General features: G+C 35.9%; 1 protein-coding gene across 1 annotated transcript in view; it reads left to right on the top strand.

The window, feature by feature from the left end:
* Positions 1-18,049, top strand: part of LOC116268674 (histone deacetylase 5-like) — a 194,852-nt gene that overhangs the window by 67,636 nt on the left and 109,167 nt on the right. Inside the window, exons 5-6 of the mRNA XM_031665859.1 lie at positions 7,776-7,831; positions 8,124-8,242. Coding sequence (XP_031521719.1) covers positions 7,776-7,831; positions 8,124-8,242 — 175 coding nt within the window. The remainder of the gene's footprint in view (positions 1-7,775; positions 7,832-8,123; positions 8,243-18,049) is intronic.

Below are 18,049 nucleotides of genomic sequence, written 5' to 3' on the forward strand. Positions count from 1 at the left end.
TGCACTTCAGTTCACATTATGGATCAAAAGGAACAAAGAGAACCAAATTCCATAATCGGATCAAGGGATCAGTTCCAACAGGAAAATATATGCATTAATCTAGAACACCAGATTCCTCATAAGATCATCCGAGAGACTTTAAAGAGACTTTCAGACATCTAATAGGAGACAACCCTGTCAACGATGGAACAGATCAGCAAGGACAGAAAGGGTCTCACGGATGTCAGGGTGAACTCATCTCTGCAGCAACCAGACCTAATAGACATCTATAGAACTCTCCACCCCAAATCAACAGAATATACATTCTTCTCAGCACCACATACATTACTTACTCCAAAATTGACCATATAATTAGGTAAGCACTCCTCAGCAAATGTACAAGAACAGAATTATAACAAACTGTCTCTCAGACCACAGTGCAAGCTAGAACTCAGGACTAAGAAACTCAATCAAAACGGCTCAGCTACATGGAAACTGAACAACCTGCTCCTGAATGACTACTGGGTACATATGAAATGAAGGCAGAAATAAGATATTCTTTGGGAAACCAATGAGAACAAAGATACAACATACCAGAATCTCTGGGACACATTTAAAACCTTGGTGTGCTGGGGAAATTTATAGCACTAAATGCCCACAAGAGAAGCAGGAAGAGATCAAAATTGACACTCTATCATAATTAAAAGAACTAGAGAAGCAAAACAAACACATTCAAAGCTAGCAAGAAGGCAAGAAATAACTAAGGTAGAGCAGAGACTAGGAAGGAGATAGAGACACAAACCCTCCAAAATCCTAGATCCAGGAGTTGGTTTTTGAAAAAGATCAACAAAATTGACAGACCACTAGCAAGACTAATAAAGAAGAAAGAGAGAAAAGAATCAAATCAGCCTTAATTAAAAATGATAAAGGGATATCACCACCGACCCACAGAAATACAAACTACTGCATCAGAATACTGTAAAACACCTCTCATGGAAATGAAGCTGGAAAACCTGAAAATGGATAATTTCCTGGACACTTACACACTCTTCAAGACTAAACCAGGAAAGAGTTGAATCCCTGAATAGACCAATAGTAGGCTCTGAAATTGAGGGGCAATAATTAATAGCCTACCAGCCAAAAGTCAGGACCAGATGGATTCACAGCTGAATTCTACCAGAGGTATAAGGAGGAGTTGGTACCATTCAGCTACCAAGAAACTATTCAATCAATAGAAGAGGAGATCCTCCTAGCGCTCATTTTATGAAGGGCCAGCATCATCCTGATACAGAAGGCCTGGCAGAGACACAACAAAAGAGAATTTTAGACCAATATCCCTGATGAACATAGATGCAAAATCCTCAATAAGGAAATGCCTGGCAAGCAGTTCAACAACACATCAAAACATCCTGCCATGATGATCAAGTGGGCTTCATCCCTGGGATGCAAGGCTGGATTCAACATTCATAAATCAATAAACATAATCCAGCATATAAACAGAGACCAAGAGACAAGAACCCATGATTATCTCAGTAGATGCAGAAAGGCTTTGACCAAGATTCAACAGCCCTTCATGTAAGCGGCTCAATAAATTGGTGATGGGGCGTGCCTCAAAATAATAGAGCTATTGTAACCAAACCCACAGCCAATATCATACTGAATGGGCAAAAACTGGAAAAATTCCTTTGAAAACTGGCAGACAGGAGATACCTCTCTCACCCTCCTATTCCAACATAGGTATTAGAGAGAAGTTCTGGCTAGGGCAATTAGGCAAGAGAAATCAGAGAGGTATTCAGTTAGGAAAAAGAAAGTCAAATTGTCCTATTTGCAGATGACATGATGTATATTTAAAGAAACCCCATTATCTCAGCCCAAATCTCCTTAAGCTGATAAACCTTCCATGGGAGATCTCAGGATGCAAAGTGTGTGCAAAATCACAGAAAGCATTCTTATGCACCAATAACAGACAAACACAGAAGTAGCCAAATCATGAATGAACTTCCATTCACAATTGCTTCAAAGAGAATAAAATGTTCCTAGGAATCAACTTAAAGGGATGTAAAAGGACCTCTTCAAGGAGAACTACAAACCACTGCTCAGTGAAATAAAAGAGAGGACAAACAAATGGAAGAACATACCATGCTCATGGATAGGAAGAATCAATATGCATTGAAAGTAAGCCATACTGCCCAAGGTAATTTATAGATTCAATACCATCCCATCAAGCTACCAATGAGTTTCTTCACAGAATTGGGAAAAAGAAACTGCTTTAAAAGTTCATATGGAACTAAAAAGGCCATCCAAAGGTGAAATCCCTAGATCAAAAGAGAACAAAGCTGGAGGCATCCAGCTACCTGACACAAAACTATACTGCAGGCTGGGAGGCAGGCAGGCAGAGCAGTCATGAGCCGGACTGGGAGCAGAACCATAAGAAATAATACACCACACACATCTACAGCCATCTGATCTTTGAAGCAAACCTGGAAAAACAAGAAATGGGAAAGGATTCCCTGGCCCCAATAAATGGTGCTGGGAAAATTGGCTAGCCATCAGTAAAGCTGAAACTGGATCCTTTCCCTTACTCCCTTATCTGAAAATTAATTCAAGATGGATTAGAGACTTAAATATTAGACCTAATACCATAAAATCCTAGAAGGAAAACCTAGAGTAGTACCATTCAGGACATAGGCATGAGCAAAGAGACTTCATGTCTAAAACACAAAACAAGCAGCAGCAAAGCTAAAATTGACAAATGGGATCTCTCATTAAACTAAAGAACTTCTGCACAACAAAGAAACTACCATCAGAGTGAACAACAGGCAACCTACAGAATGGGAGAAAATTTTGCAATCTACTCATCTGACAAAGAGGAGCTATCATCCAGAACCTACAAAGGGAACTCCAGCAAAATTTACAAGAGACAAAAACAAACAGCCCCATCAAAAAGTGGGCCAAAGGATATGAACAGACATTTCTATAAAAGAGGACATTCATACAGCCAACAGACATATATGAAAAAATGCTCATCATCACTACAGCCCATCAGAAATGCAAATCAAAGCCACAATGAGATACCATCTCACACCAGTTAGAATAAGCGTCATTAAAGTCAGAAACAACAGGTGCTGGAAGGATGTGGAGAAATAGGAACACTTTTACACACTGTTGGTGGGATTGTAAAACTAGTTTTCAACCATTATGGAAAACAGTATGGCTATTCCTCAGGATCCTAGAATTAGATGTACCATGGGCTAGCCATCCCATTACACAAAGGATATACAAGGATTATAAATTATGCTGCTATAAAGACACATGCACCGCGATATGTTTATTGCAGCACTATTCTAATAGCAAAGACTTGGAATCAACCCAAATGTCCATCAGTGACAGATTGGATTAAGAAAATATGGCACATATACCATGGAATACTATGCAGCCATAAAAAAGGATGAGTTTACAAGTCCTTTGTAGGGACATGGATGCAGCTGGAAACCATCATTCTTAGCAAACTATCACAAGACAGAAAACCAAACACATGTTCTCACTCCTTAGGTGGGAACTGAACAATGAGATCGCTTGGACTCAGGAAGGGAACATCACACACGGGGGCCTATCATGGGGAGGAGGAGTTGCGTTGGGGTTGTGCCTCAATGTAAATGGCAGGTTGGTAGGTGCAGCAGACTAACATGGCACAGAAGTATACATATGTAACAAACCTGCATGTTATGCACATGTACCCTACAACTTAAAGTATAATAATAAATAAATTAAAAAAATTAAAAAAGAAGAGGAAAAAAATATTAAAACTTACATAATCATAGTATAGTTATCAAAATTAAGAAAGCAATATGTGTACAATGCTCGTATCTAAACTACAGATTTTATATGGGACTGCAAATTTTCCACTGATGTCCTGTTTCTGTCCCAGAATCCAATCCAGGGTACTGCATTGCCCTTAGACACCATGCCTCCTCAATCTCCTCCAATCTGTAACAAGTCCTTAATCTTCTCTTGTTTTTTATGGCCATGACTTTTGAGGAATACTGGTCACTTATTTTGTCAAATATTTCTCAATTTAAATTTGTTTAATATTTCCTCATTATGAGATTTGAAGTTATATGTTTTTAGCAAAAATGCCATAGGACTGCTTTGCCTTTAATGCATCATATCAGGGAGTATTGATGCCGGTATGTCCAATTATAGGAGATGTTAACTTTATTCAGGTAGTGTCTGTGTTTTCTTCATTTCAAAGTTTCTATTATTTTCCTTTTTAGTACCTCACAGAAGATACTTTAGGATTATGCAAATATAATGATTGTCCACGAACTTTTGTCCACTAATCTTATTTATTATCATTATTATTGTTATTACTATTTTTTGAGACAAGGTCTTGCTCTGTCACCTAGGCTGGAGTGCAGTGACACAATCATAATGCATTGCAGCCTCAAACTTCTGGGCTCAAACGATCCTCCTGTCTCAGTCTGCCGAGTCATTGGAACCACAGGCACACACTACCATGCGTGGCTAGTCTTTTTTGGAGAGATGGGGTCTCTGTGTGTTACCCAGGGTGGAACCCCTAAGCTCAAGCAATTCTCCTGCCTTGGCTTCTGAAAGTGCTGGGATTACAGCCATGAGCCACAATGCCTGGCTCCACTAATTTTGGTATCCATCCTTGAATCTTGCCTGCATGAATTATTTCTGTCTTGTTCCAATGGTAATTATATATTTTCCTCAATTCTTCTACATTTATTAGATGATATTTTTCTGTAAGAGAGCTATTTTCTCTCCTTTCTATTCAATTATTATGTATTCACTATGGACTTGGTGTTTAATTGTTTGGATTATAATCCAATACTATCATTATTTATTTTGCTCCTCAAATTGTTTCAGCTTTGGCCATTGGAAGTGCTTTCATATTGGTTCACATGTCCTACTGACATGTACATGTCTTTTTTTAAGCATTTTGTTGATTTCTGTCACCACAAGATATTCCAGAGTCATGTAGTATTTTCCCTGATGCAGTGCTGGAATCAACCACTTCTCCAAGGATCTCTGGGTCCTTTTACTGGAGATTGATATGAGAAAGGAAGATCTGGGTATTAACTCTGCTCCTTGCCACTGGGGTGCCATTGCTTTTAGGAAATATATACTAACCCATGGATACAGTCATCTAAATTATTCATCTGTTAAGAACCATGAGTTCATATGTATCTTCCTATACTTTCTTTTCAGTGGGATATTGGAAAAGATGAGAGGAAAACATGTATGCTTTGTTTGCTAACTTTAATCAGAAATCCCAATTCTTCAGAAAAAATTTTAAATTAGTGCCTTTGAAGATTTGTTTTAATAAAAATTACATTGTTTTTCCTACTTTTTACCCTCAAATACATTATTCAGTCTTTCAGACACGATAGATCTTTTTGAGTACAAATTAATCTAGACTGGCATAAATAGAACAGTGAACACTTCCATGGACATTTGTAAAGTCATTGCCAAAATAAAGAGATCTATGGAGTCTCAGTTTCATTCATTTATCAGAGAAGAGAGTAAGAATTCAATGCTGACAATAGGAAAATAAATAATATTCAGTTCAAAATTGAGCACATCTTTAGACCAAGACGGTGTTTGCAACATAGTAGACACTCAACATATACTTGTTGAAATGAATGAATGAACCTTACCAATATCACCATCCATAACCATCTATTGCTATGTAGTTCTTCAATTTAATCGAAAACACACAGCATGCATTGCAGCATAATGCCTCTGTTCTTATCATGCTTCACTAATTGATTCAAAAAACAGCTTCCACCCAGACATAATTCTAGGCGAGTATATTTTTAAGTGAAAGGATTCTATCAGGTGATGTATCCTTTTTCTAAATTTTCTATCTTTTTCTTACTTTTTGGAATGAGTTCAGATATATAGGATTAGGCCTATAAGATGAAGGAATTTGAAAACCCACAGGAAATTAGAAAACACATTGTGTTTGTGAATTTAGAAGTGACCTACATAGCAAATGTGCAATTTGCTTCAGATAGAAACCAGTAGATTCCGTATATTCAGAGATATGTGGCATAGAGAGCTATAGTTTCCCTGTAAGTCTGTATTAACAAAATATTTGCATCCATCGTATTTAAGAAAAGAGTACTGTAAATGTGAATGGGGCTTTTTGACCACTGATTAACTATAGGAAGATTGGAAAAATAAGCTGACTGTTGGCATTTTCTGCTTTTTGAGTTAGTTTTTCCAAGAAGAGAGAGAAAAATTAGCTTGCTTTTTGTGTCTTCTCTGTAGGCGCTTATACTCTGTAGATCATCTCTATGTTTTCAATGTTCTAAAATTATATGGGCAATCTTGTCTCCTCTCCTGTCTTCTTGTACTTTGAAAATATGCACCTATATTTAATATCCATGGGTAGAGAGAAGACTTTATTGAGAAGATAGTATGTGAGTTGTGCCTTAAAAGATGGGTAAATACTGGGGGGAAAATGAGGGAAGAATGACCTTCCAATAGAGGGAAAAGAGATGGAAAATTAATTACTATGATGCTTATGATTGCATGGACAATCTGGTTCAATCATCTACTTACTGAATTTTGTAGCAGCATCCATTCTCTAAGGGAGTATGTAGGATTAATAAAATTAAATACAGTATCTTGATAGAGCACTCTTAATTCTTTGAAAAAACTTATTCCAATCTCTAATATCCCAACATATACCACAGGACTATTTCACTCATGAAAAATAGTGAATTTATTATATGTGACACCTTTAATGAAAACCATAATATAAGATTTGCAATTACTGGGATGGGGAAGAACCTAGTATATCTCTTAATAATGTAGCTGTATTAGAAATTTTTAATTTTATTGAAGAAAAAACTTAATACAATTGTGTATAGTAAATAAAATTAGGTTTTCACTTAGTTTTACTGATGAGCCAATTCAGCTTTATGTGGTTTACCAGTTGTTGGAAGGACTACTGGGGAAGTCACTTACATGTATATTTATGAACTTGAAGGATAGAATTTTTATGACAGTAGTGGATTATTAGGAAAAATATTTCAATCATTTACATTTCTAGGTAAGTTTCAACTAAATATTTTTACTGCATAACTGCAACTTCTTGATTATGATATGCAATAACTTTTTAAATATAAAATTAATATGTAATCATTATAGAAAATCTGGAAAACTTACAAACATAAAAATTAAAGCAATTATGTCATTATTGAAGGATAACTATTTTAATATTTGTTTTAGTTATCTCTCACAAACACACAAGAGTGACTGTACTACTTTTTAAATTTATTATAGCATGCAGTTTCCCCATTTCAGTAAATAGTTTTTGAAATTTGAATTTTTATGATGGCATACTGGTCTTCAAGCCTGTGTAAAAATTTTATAAAGCCCAGTTGCATCCATTAGTCATTCTTTCTCAAAGCTAGCAATGATGAGAAAGAGGTTTGGGAGCCCTGAAGTTGAGAAGGGAAGTGTTGAAGTGTCTGACTGGGGCCAGCAGGGGTTGCTGTCATGGATGAGGCTGCCACATTCCTGGTGTGTCTGACTTTGGACTCACTTAACATTGTAGTCTGGATTCTATTAAGGGAATTTCGTGTTTCTCCTTTGCAAGAGTCACCCCCTACCATGATAAATATTTAATTTTTTTTTTTTTTAAGTTGGGAAAGCAAACTTTTCCCAAAAGAAATTTATAGTTCAAATTTACACCAAGTTCTCACTAACTGGAGCAAGCCGGGTTTTCACTAAAGCTTTGACTTTCCTCTGTAAAACATTAGTCACTCCCTTGGAAGAAGCAGTTTTTTATAGGCAGTGCGATAAAACAGCCACAGACGTATGTGTAATATGATGGGTTTTATAATGTACCTGCAAAGCAGTTTTTTGTTTGTTTGTTTTTCCATTTGGAGGAAAAAAGATGAAAGAAAAAAGACTGAATTGGGATGCTAAAATAATAGCGATTCATTATTAAGGAAATGATACATTTTTGTTCCATTCAAATAATGTTTGTATTCCACTTTTCTTTATTCTTGGGAAGTTCCTATTGTTGTGCCAGGTCGTTTCCACTGAACGATTTTTAAAGGTATTCACCAGTCCCACATGTGACCGGTTGCATTTTTACTGTGCAGGACCATCGTGAAGCCTGTGGCCAAAGAGTTTGATCCAGATATGGTCTTAGTATCCGCTGGATTCGATGCATTGGAAGGCCACACCCCTCCTCTAGGAGGGTACAAAGTGACAGCAAAATGTAAGTATCTCTTTCAGGACTTTATGAAAGGCTCTGATATCATACCATCTTTTAGGTCTTTATGATAGGCACCACCTTTTACATGTGTCCAGTAAACTTGGGTGAGACATTTGAAAATGATTCAGATGGTGTTTATTGCTCTGTCAGATTCATGTTTCTGTAGAAATTTGCCTTTAAACAAAACAAAGTTGAAGTGTTTCCTTTGGTGGACATGACAACACATTTCAGAAATTGTATGCTTTTCAGGAGACCTGTTTTGCATTTAAAGGCAGAAGTGATAGGGCTTCTGTTTAAAATGTGCTGCATGACTTGAGAGGTCATGAGTCTAGAAAAGCTACTGTGCTTTTCCAAGGAGAATGGAAGTTCCATTGTCCATGGGATAAAAATAGCTATTTCTTAATAATATTATGCACTTCCAGGTTTGAAAACAAAGTGTAATTCCCCTTGCTCAGAGCCTCTGTATGTGTCTATGGGCAACTCTCATAATCTCTACTCGTCTTCTGTTGTGTTGCAAAGTTGAACTTTTTGGCTGTGTTCCTTAGCAACTGGACACCACGTGAAGAAATAAATTTTATGTTACAGTGCATTTGAATAACACAACCTAATGGAATCTGGCTAGAAAGAGGATTTCTTTAAGAATAATTCTCTTGCTCTCTGAGTGGGAAAAAAAGGATATGTGTATATATATATAGCTCACATATAAATGTACATTGGCACTAGGGGTGTCTATTTAAAAATAGAAGAAAAAAGTAAAATTACGCAAAGAATAGGCCCACAATGGTATATTTTAGGGAGAGTTGCAAAGCAGACAACAACAAAAAAACCCAAATACTTTTAAGTGGGAGAAATGAGTTTGGACCAAATGTGCTGTATTAATTTAAAAAGAATCAAAGAAATAGCATCATGCCAACCTTTGTTTTTAGTTGGCTCCTCATGTGAAAGAGTTTTTTGCACTCTAATTGTTCCAGTAACATTGTTAGGTAGTAACTATTTTTAACATGTATTATTTACCCAGGATTCTTTGTGTCTTGTTGTCTATTAAAAACATATTAAAACAGGAAACTCCACAAAGACAAACAAAGCAAAATAATTCATGATTTTGGTAAAATTGAATAGAGAGGTGTTTGCTCTGATTCAATGTCTGTATGGCCTTTTAAAAATTATTATTATTATCCATGGAACTCCACTCAATGGAAGTCAGTCTTTCCATCACAGATAAACCTCACTTGTGGGTCAAAACTAGTAAATAGTTGTCTAAATGAACAAAGAAAAAGAGAGTTTGTACATCAAGTTGAGATAAACCCAAAAAGTACAAAATACCTCGCAAAGAAAGAAGGAACCCTAGAAAAGATGTTCTTTGCCATTAAATCTAAGAATCTCACTCAGAAGAGAGGAGTGTCTATGTTTAAGTCTTTCTCCTTGACACAGGGAAAGGTTGTAACAAGACTATTTGTCAGAACTAGTTAAGGGGATTGATCATTTTGTTCCCTTGTGTCTTCATTTTTGGCCAAGTCAAGTTCAAATCTCAAATGCGACCTTGAGAATAGTCTCATGGTTTCTTTTGGTCATTAGGCATAGGAGACATGGGTTCTACCACTTCTAGGTTTAGTATGGTACAATAACGTCTGCAATATATTTTTTACCCATTTACATATATCTTTATCCATTTGAGAGGAAGCTCTTCATTGTGTTCCATCTCCGAATCAGTTTGTCTAGAATGCCTCCAACTCCCCTCCCGTCGTTGCCGGTCCCTCCATACCCATTTCTTCCCTTGTGTATGTTTCCTGCTCAAGAACCATATGCTCTCTGCTAGGTGCCTATTTCCTAAGAAAAGCAAGCAGACATAAGTTTTAAGTGATATAATACTTGACCTTTTGCATATTTGCAGTTTAATAAGGAAAAAAATATACAATGAGAAGAGAGGTCCTTAGAATCTAAACAGTCTGTAGTTGAAACTCTTCACGTATCTTATGGACGAGGCAACTAATTTATTTAAAAATCTGGAAGAACTGGGGTTAAAATCAAAGTTCTTATCCTGAATTGTAGTTAGGTGAAATTGCATGAGGCATTTTCTGTATTTTTTCCATTAAAAAGAAAATGTTTCATAAAATGCATAAGAACAGAATTTTTTTTTTTTTTTTTTTTTTTTTTTTTTTTTTTTGAGATGGAGTTTCACTCTTGTTGCCCAGGCTGGAGCACAATGGGATGATCTCAGCTCACTGCAACCTCTGCCTCCCGGGTTCAAGCAGTTCCCCTGCTTCAGCCTCCCTAGTAGCTGGGATTACAGGCATGTAACACCATGCCTGGCTAATTTTGTATTTTTTGGAGAAACAGGGTTTCGTCGTGTTGCTCAGGCTGGTCTCAAACTCCTGACCCCAGGTGATCCACCTGCCTTGGCCTCCCAAAGTGTTGGGATTACAGGCATGAGCCATCATGCTCAGATGAGAATAGAGAATTTGGATGCACACTACAGAGACCATATTAGTGCCCATGACCCTTAATCCCCCAAACATAGTCTATGACAGACATTGACTAGTTTTGTGATACTTAAATGAAAAACAACAAAGCCTCACATCTGGGCAACTGTATATATTATCTCATGGAAGCCTAAGTTTGCCAGCTATACTTTCCAGAGATGCTGCCACAACAAATGGGTAGAAGCTGGGATTACTAGATAGCTGAATAGTTGTTCCCTAAAGGAATCCCCACCTGGTATCTTTGTTTGCTTTCTAACCATCTGGCAGACGCATTCATATTGTTTTGGTCCAAAAGTTCTGGACAGGCAATTAACACTGGACTTTCACCATCTTGTTCAGGAAGTCATCCTTCATTGTGGGAGTAGGGTGATCCCAAAATGAAGTTAGAAATGGGCTAGATTCTAAAGTAAAAAGTAGTAAGAAGAAACACAACCAAGTTCCTCTCCCAGTGTTTTCCAATTCTAGCAAAACTCATTCCTGCTCCAAGTAGACTATTTGATAATTATAGAGAGTGGTTTTGAGGATGCTATCCATGTCAGAGATTCTAAAATTATATTTTCTTAGCACATTGAATCAGTCTTTCAAAATAGTTTTGTTTGCTATCTCTGAAAGGAAAAGAGAAATGAAGTAGAAGTATCTAGGGTTTTTGTTTGTTTTTAAACATTAGTTACCTGATTGAAAAATAATAATAAAAGGTTGGAGTAATCACCAATATCTCAGTCCAAATATAGAGGTGATTTAAAATTAAAGGTAATTCCTTTCACTAGTGATGTTTTACTTTCCTCCTCTTTTCTCCTCTCCTTTCTTGACATATTAAGTGTTTTCTGTTATGAAACTATAAAACTTTTGGCATTGGTTTCTGCTGAAGTTTTAATAAACAATCTGAATTACTTATTTAGTATCAGTGCTGCTCCTTAAGGACCAAGGCTAAATCCCAACCTGAAATGACTGGATAGCTTTTTAACCTGCCCTAAACCCAGCATCAAACTTTACCTTGAAGTTATCAGTTTATCTTTCTAAATATGCTGATTCAGATATAATTGTCTTCAGGTTACAACTTAATCAGGTTGTCATGACAACAAAGTGCTATATTCAAACAATGAAATTAATTCACCATATACTAGCACCCCCTGGCTTTATAGTGTTGTTAACATTTTAAAAAAGGGTTCTTTGGTTTAAATTCATTTTGCCACAACATATACTTTTTCCTCTCTTTCAACACATATAAGCATTCGCTACTTTTGTTGGTGTCAGGCCATGAATTCATATGTTCAAATTGCTTTTGTCATGTGAACAAGAATATGTTTTTCCTTTGGAATTATGCAAAAGTCATTGTGAGATGATAGCCATATCTGATAAAAAGTATGTTCCTTTTATAAACATGTGAAATACATTCCTTTAATAAATACTTTATAGTCCTTGAGACAGAAACCATTTCTGTCCGCAAATATACAGGGTTATTTTGACAAGTAAATCAATAAATGTGATTCATCACATAAACAGAACTAAAGACAAAAACCACATGAGTATCTCAATAGACACAGAAAAGGCTTTCAGTAAAATTCAACACCCCTTCTTGATAAAAACTCTCAATAAACTAGGTATTGAAGGAACATACCTCAAAATAGTAAGACCCATCTATGCCAAACCCACAGCCAACATTATATTGAATGGGCAAAAGTTAGAAGCATTCCCCTTGAAAACCGGCATAAGACAAAGATGCCTTCTCTCTACCACTCCTATTCAACATAGTTTAGAAGTCCTAGCCAGAGCAATCAGGCAAGAGAAGGAAATAAAGGTCATTCAAATAGGAAGAGAGGAAGTCAAACTCCCTGTTTGCAGACAACATGATTCTATATTTAGAATACCCCACAGTCTTGGCCCAAAACCTCCTTCGGCTGATAAACAACTTCATCAAAGTTTCAGGATGCAAAATTAATGCACAAAAGTCAGTAGCAGTCCTACACACCAACAACAGTTAAGCCTAGAGCCAAATTAGAAAGGCAATCCCATTCACAACTGTCACAGAAAGACTAAAACACCTAGGAATACAACTAATCAGGGAAGTGAAACATCTCTACAATGAGAATTACAAAACACTGCTCAAAGAAATCAGAGGAAAGATAAACAAATGGAAAATCATCCCATGGTCATAGACAGGAAAAATCAATATAATTAAAATGGCCATACTGCCCAAAGCAATTTACAGATTCAATGCTATTTTTATCAAACTACCAATGACCTTCTTCACAGAACTAGAAGAAAACTATTTTAAAATCCACATAGAACCAAAAAAAGAGCCCAAATAGCCAAGGCAATCCTAAGCAAAAAGAGCATAACTGGAGGCATCATGTTACCCAACTTCAAACTATACTTCAGGGTTACAGTAGCCAAAACAGCATGGTACTGGTACAAAAACAGGCACATAGACTAATGGAACAGAATAGAGAACCCAGAAATAAGGCCACACACCTATGACTAACTGATCTTTGACAAAACTGCCAGAAACAAGCAGTGGGGAGAAGGCTCCCTATTCAATAAATGGTACTGAGATAACTCGCTAGCCATGTGCAGAAGACTGAAGCTGGACGCCTTCCCTATACCATACACAAAAATCAACTCAAGATGGATTAAGGACTTAAATGTAAAACCCCAAACTATAAAAACCCTAGAAGATATCCTAGGCAATACCATCCTGGATATAAGAATTGGTAAAGATTTTATGACAAAGACACAAAAGCAACCCCAACAAAAGCAAAAATTGACAAGTGAGATCTTATTAAGCTAAAGAGCCTTTGCACAGCAGAAGAAACTATCAACAGAGTTAACAGACAGCCTACAGAACGGGAGAAAATTTTTGCAAACTATGCATCTGACAAAGGTCTAATATCCAGCCTCTATAAGGAACTCAAATTTACAAGTGAAAAACAACCCCATTAAAAAGTGGGGAAACGATATGAACAGACATTTTTCAAAGGAAAACATACATGCAGCCAACAAGCATATGAAAAAACACTCAATATCACTGATCATTAGAGAAATGCAATCAAAACCACAATGAGATACTATCTCACATAGGTCAGAATGGCTATTATGAAAAAGTAAAAAAATAACAGGTACTGGCAAGGTTGTGGAGAAAAAGGAACACTTAGACACTGTTGGTGGGAGTGTAAATTAGTTCAGCCATTGTGGAAAGCAGTGTGGCAATTCCTCAAAGAGCTAAAAGTAAAACTACCATTTGACCCAGCAATCCCATTACTGGATATATACCTAGAGGAATATAAATCATTTGACCACAAAGACACATGCTCACAAGTGTTCACCGCAGCACTATTCACAATAGCAATGACATGGAATCAACCTAAGTGCCCATCAATGATTGACTGGACAAAGCAAATGTGGTATATATACACCATACTATGCAGCCATAAAAAAGAACAAGCTCATGTCTTTTGTGGAATCATCGATGGAGCTGGAGGCTGTTATCCTCAGCAAACTAATGCCAGAATGTAAAACCAAATACTGTGTGTTCTCACTTTCAAGTGGGAGCTAAATGATGAACTCCTGAACACAAAGAAGGAAATAACAGATACTGGGGTCTACTTGAGGGAGGAGGGTAGAAGGAGGAAAAGGAGCTGAAAAGATAACTATTGGGCTTAATTCCTGAGTAATGAAATAAGCTGTACAATAAAACCCTGTGACATGAATTTACCTATGTAACAAACCTTCACATGTACCCCCGAATGTAAAAGTTAAAAAAAATTTTAAGTGATTTAAAAAAGAATAGTTAATAGCTGCCAGGGGAAAATCAAGTAACAAACCTTAGAGTCTTGAATTACCATCTTTTTTTTTAATAGAAAATTATACTTCTTTTTAGTATATTCTGATTCTCTTTCCCCCACTGAGTGCCTGTTTGACAGTGAGAAAGCACAATTTGGGAGAAGATACCTGTATAAATGAATTTAGACTTAACAGTGAGTTATTCTTAGGGAAGTACAAAGATGCCTTGATTAGTCAGTCAATGATCCAAAAATAAGACTCTAAAATCTTGAGTGCTAATCCAATGAACAAATGCTGAGAAACAAACTTGTGATAAATACACAAGGCCATGTTTTCTATGTTGTCTGCTAACAATGCATGCACATGCTTCATCCCAGGTGCCTCATGAAGTTTTATCTAACTACGAATTCTGAATAAGCACTTTGATTTTACCTCCAGTTATTACAGATGATAAGATAAATTAGTTTCCTCATCTATGAGACATATGAACTTTTTTAGATAGCCTTGATTACAATCTGTTTGGATTCTAAGATCCTCTCTTCTCAATGGATATTTTTTCTTTATCAAGGTGCAGATACTCAACAAAAAGTTATATGTGGGTATGTAGCTCAAATAACCTCAATTTTTCCATTTCTTGTGTCCACAGAGTTGCATATAGATTGAGCCAGAACTAAGTGTGTTTTGGTGAAGCTGACTGCTTTTTTCCTCGTTCTTTTTTACTAATGACTCTATACCTATCTTAAAATGTTCGTGGCTCTCCTAACTGTCTAATTTTTTCTACATTATCAAAATCTATAAAGAACCTGATCATACTTACTTAAATGCTTCACTAATTACCTGATTATGGACTTTAAATGTAAGTGTATTTCAGCTAACGTTATGGTTGTAATACTTCTGTAACTATTCAGAATGTAGTAGTTCTGTTTAGCAGTTGTATCTTATTACTTATCTGTAATCAGGGACTCAATGCCTTGTCTTCTCATAATGGCATTTCAGGCCACAACAAACAGATATGGAGAAAAGGAGTGTCTAGAAGTAACCTACCCACCGGGTACCACTTCATGAAGTGTCAACCTTAAACTTGAAGTGCTTCATTTCTTTTAGGTTAGGGTGAACACAGGGGAATACTATGCAGCATTGATTCTTCAAAGCTTCATCTCATCCAGCTACCAACAGATTAACCTCTTTCATCCGCTTCTGTGCTGTGTTTCAAAAACTGGCCAGGTGCCTGGAACAATAGTCTAAATAGCATTTTTTAAAATGAGTAAAGCTAAAAAGAATCCATGATTTTTTTAAGTAAGTCAGATGATTTCTTCCACTATATTCGAAGTTTCTTGAAACAGGAATTCGTAAGTTTTTTTTTTCTTTTTTGTCATTACTATCCTCCCCATCGCTGCCACTTCTTTCTGAGTTTTGAATCACATATTTCTGTGTCCTATAATATTTCATTAACAAAACCTTGTTTTTCTGAAAACTGCTTCTGACAATGGACACTTGTTTAATGTTTCCCTTTAACAAGAATTGTATTCAGGGAAGTCATAATTTCCTTATATCAGTAGGCCTTGGGCAAAAGTGCTGAGACCCAGCTGTTGACACCTGCTTGAATATAATTGGTGAGAAACTCATTTAATCTCTGCTCAGAAAAGCAGGAAAGTGGGAGTTGATAGAATCCTTTAATTATTAAACTTGAAATAAACAGTAAGAATTAAAGGAGAGTAAAAAATAGCTAAGTTTGGTACCAGAAAATATATGTTCAGATCTCAACTACGTTTCTCACAAATTTTGTAATCAAGTTGCTTTCCTAATCAGTTAAAAAAAAAGTGAGTGGGGAAGGGAGATAATAATTTGACCTACAACCTATGTAATAAATGATCAGGTATTGTGAATTAATAGTTTTGAATTTTATTGTTCATATCATTTCAACAATTCTAAATATTCAGTGAAAGTCTGGGTGTTTAGATGATACATTTGAGCACAAAATATACAACACAAATTCTATAGCTTTTTTGAAGGAGTTTTAGACTCCTATTTGAAGAAAATGGAAGGAGGATGGGCAGACATCTTTGTAAGCAATGCAGGATTTTAGGTAAATAGTAAGTGTATTGTCCATTTAATTAAAAGTCAGGTTAGCAAAATAAGTGCCTGCATTTCACATTTCTATAACTGTTTGTATTCCTACTTTATAATAAATCCAGAGACAATTTAAAAAGTGATAATGTTTTTAAAAGAAAATAAAGCATTATTATTTTGTGATGAGGATACCTCAGTCACTGCTTGCCTAAAAACTGTGCATTTTGTTATGATATATTGACGTATGTTCTGCTCTTGACATATGAATATGCCAATGCAGAATAAATAGTCCAGTGATTTTTTTTAACAATCGACTACAATTTTAGTTAACTGACAGTTAACTATCTGAAACACATTTAAGAGTCAGAAAAAAACTTCTCAACAAAATATTACCAAACCAAATTCAAAAACACATTACAAGGGTCATTCACCATGATCAAGTGAGATTTATCTATGGGATGCAAAGATGATTCAACATAGGCAAATCCACGAATGTGTTATACCCAATTAACATGATGGACAAAAACTATATGATCACTTCAATAGATGCAGAAAAGGCATTCAACAAATTCAATGTCCTTTTATAATAAAAGCTCTCAACAAATTAGGTATGGAAGGAATGTACCTCAACACAATAAAAGCCATATATGATGAGGCTATAAATACATCATACGCAATGGTGAAAAAATAAAAGTTTTTTTCCTAAGATCAGGAACAAGATAAGAATGCTCACTCTCACTTCTATTCAACACACTAATGAAAGTTCTGCTGAGAGAAATTAGACAAGAAAAATAAATGAAGGACATCCAAATAGGAAAGGGAAAAGTTAAACTGTCTCTGTTTCCAAATGACATGATTTTACATATTGAAAATCCAGAAGACACCAGCAAAACAAAAAACAAACAAACAAAAAACTGGTAAAACCAATAACTGAATACAGTAAACTTGCAGAATATAATATTAACATACAAAAATCAATATCATTTCTGTATACTAACAGTGACCTATCTGAAAATGATTAAGGAAATAATCCCATGTACAATAGCTACAAAAGGGAAGAAATGCAAAAACCTTAGGAATACAGTTAACCAAGGAGGTGAAAGATCTCCACACTGAAAGCTATAAAATGTTGATGAAAAACACCAAAGAAGATGTAAGTAAATGGAGAGATAACCCCTCTTCATCAATTGGAAGCATTAATGTTGTTAAAGTCTGCATACTACCCAAAGCAATCTTCAGATTCAATTCTATCTCTATCAAATTACCAATGACATTTTTTCACAGAAATAGCAAAATCAACCCAAAAATTTGTGCAGAACCACAAAAGACCCTGAACACCCTAAGAGATCTTGATCAAAAAACACAAAGCTGGAGGTGCCATACTTTCCAACGTTAACAGCTACTACAAAACTATAGTAATAAAAGCATGACATTGGCATAAAAACAGACACATAGACCAATGGAACAGAATAGAGGACCC

Source organism: Papio anubis, chromosome 4 (assembly GCF_008728515.1).
Source record: "Papio anubis isolate 15944 chromosome 4, Panubis1.0, whole genome shotgun sequence".
In the NCBI taxonomy this organism is placed as follows: domain Eukaryota; kingdom Metazoa; phylum Chordata; class Mammalia; order Primates; family Cercopithecidae; genus Papio; species Papio anubis.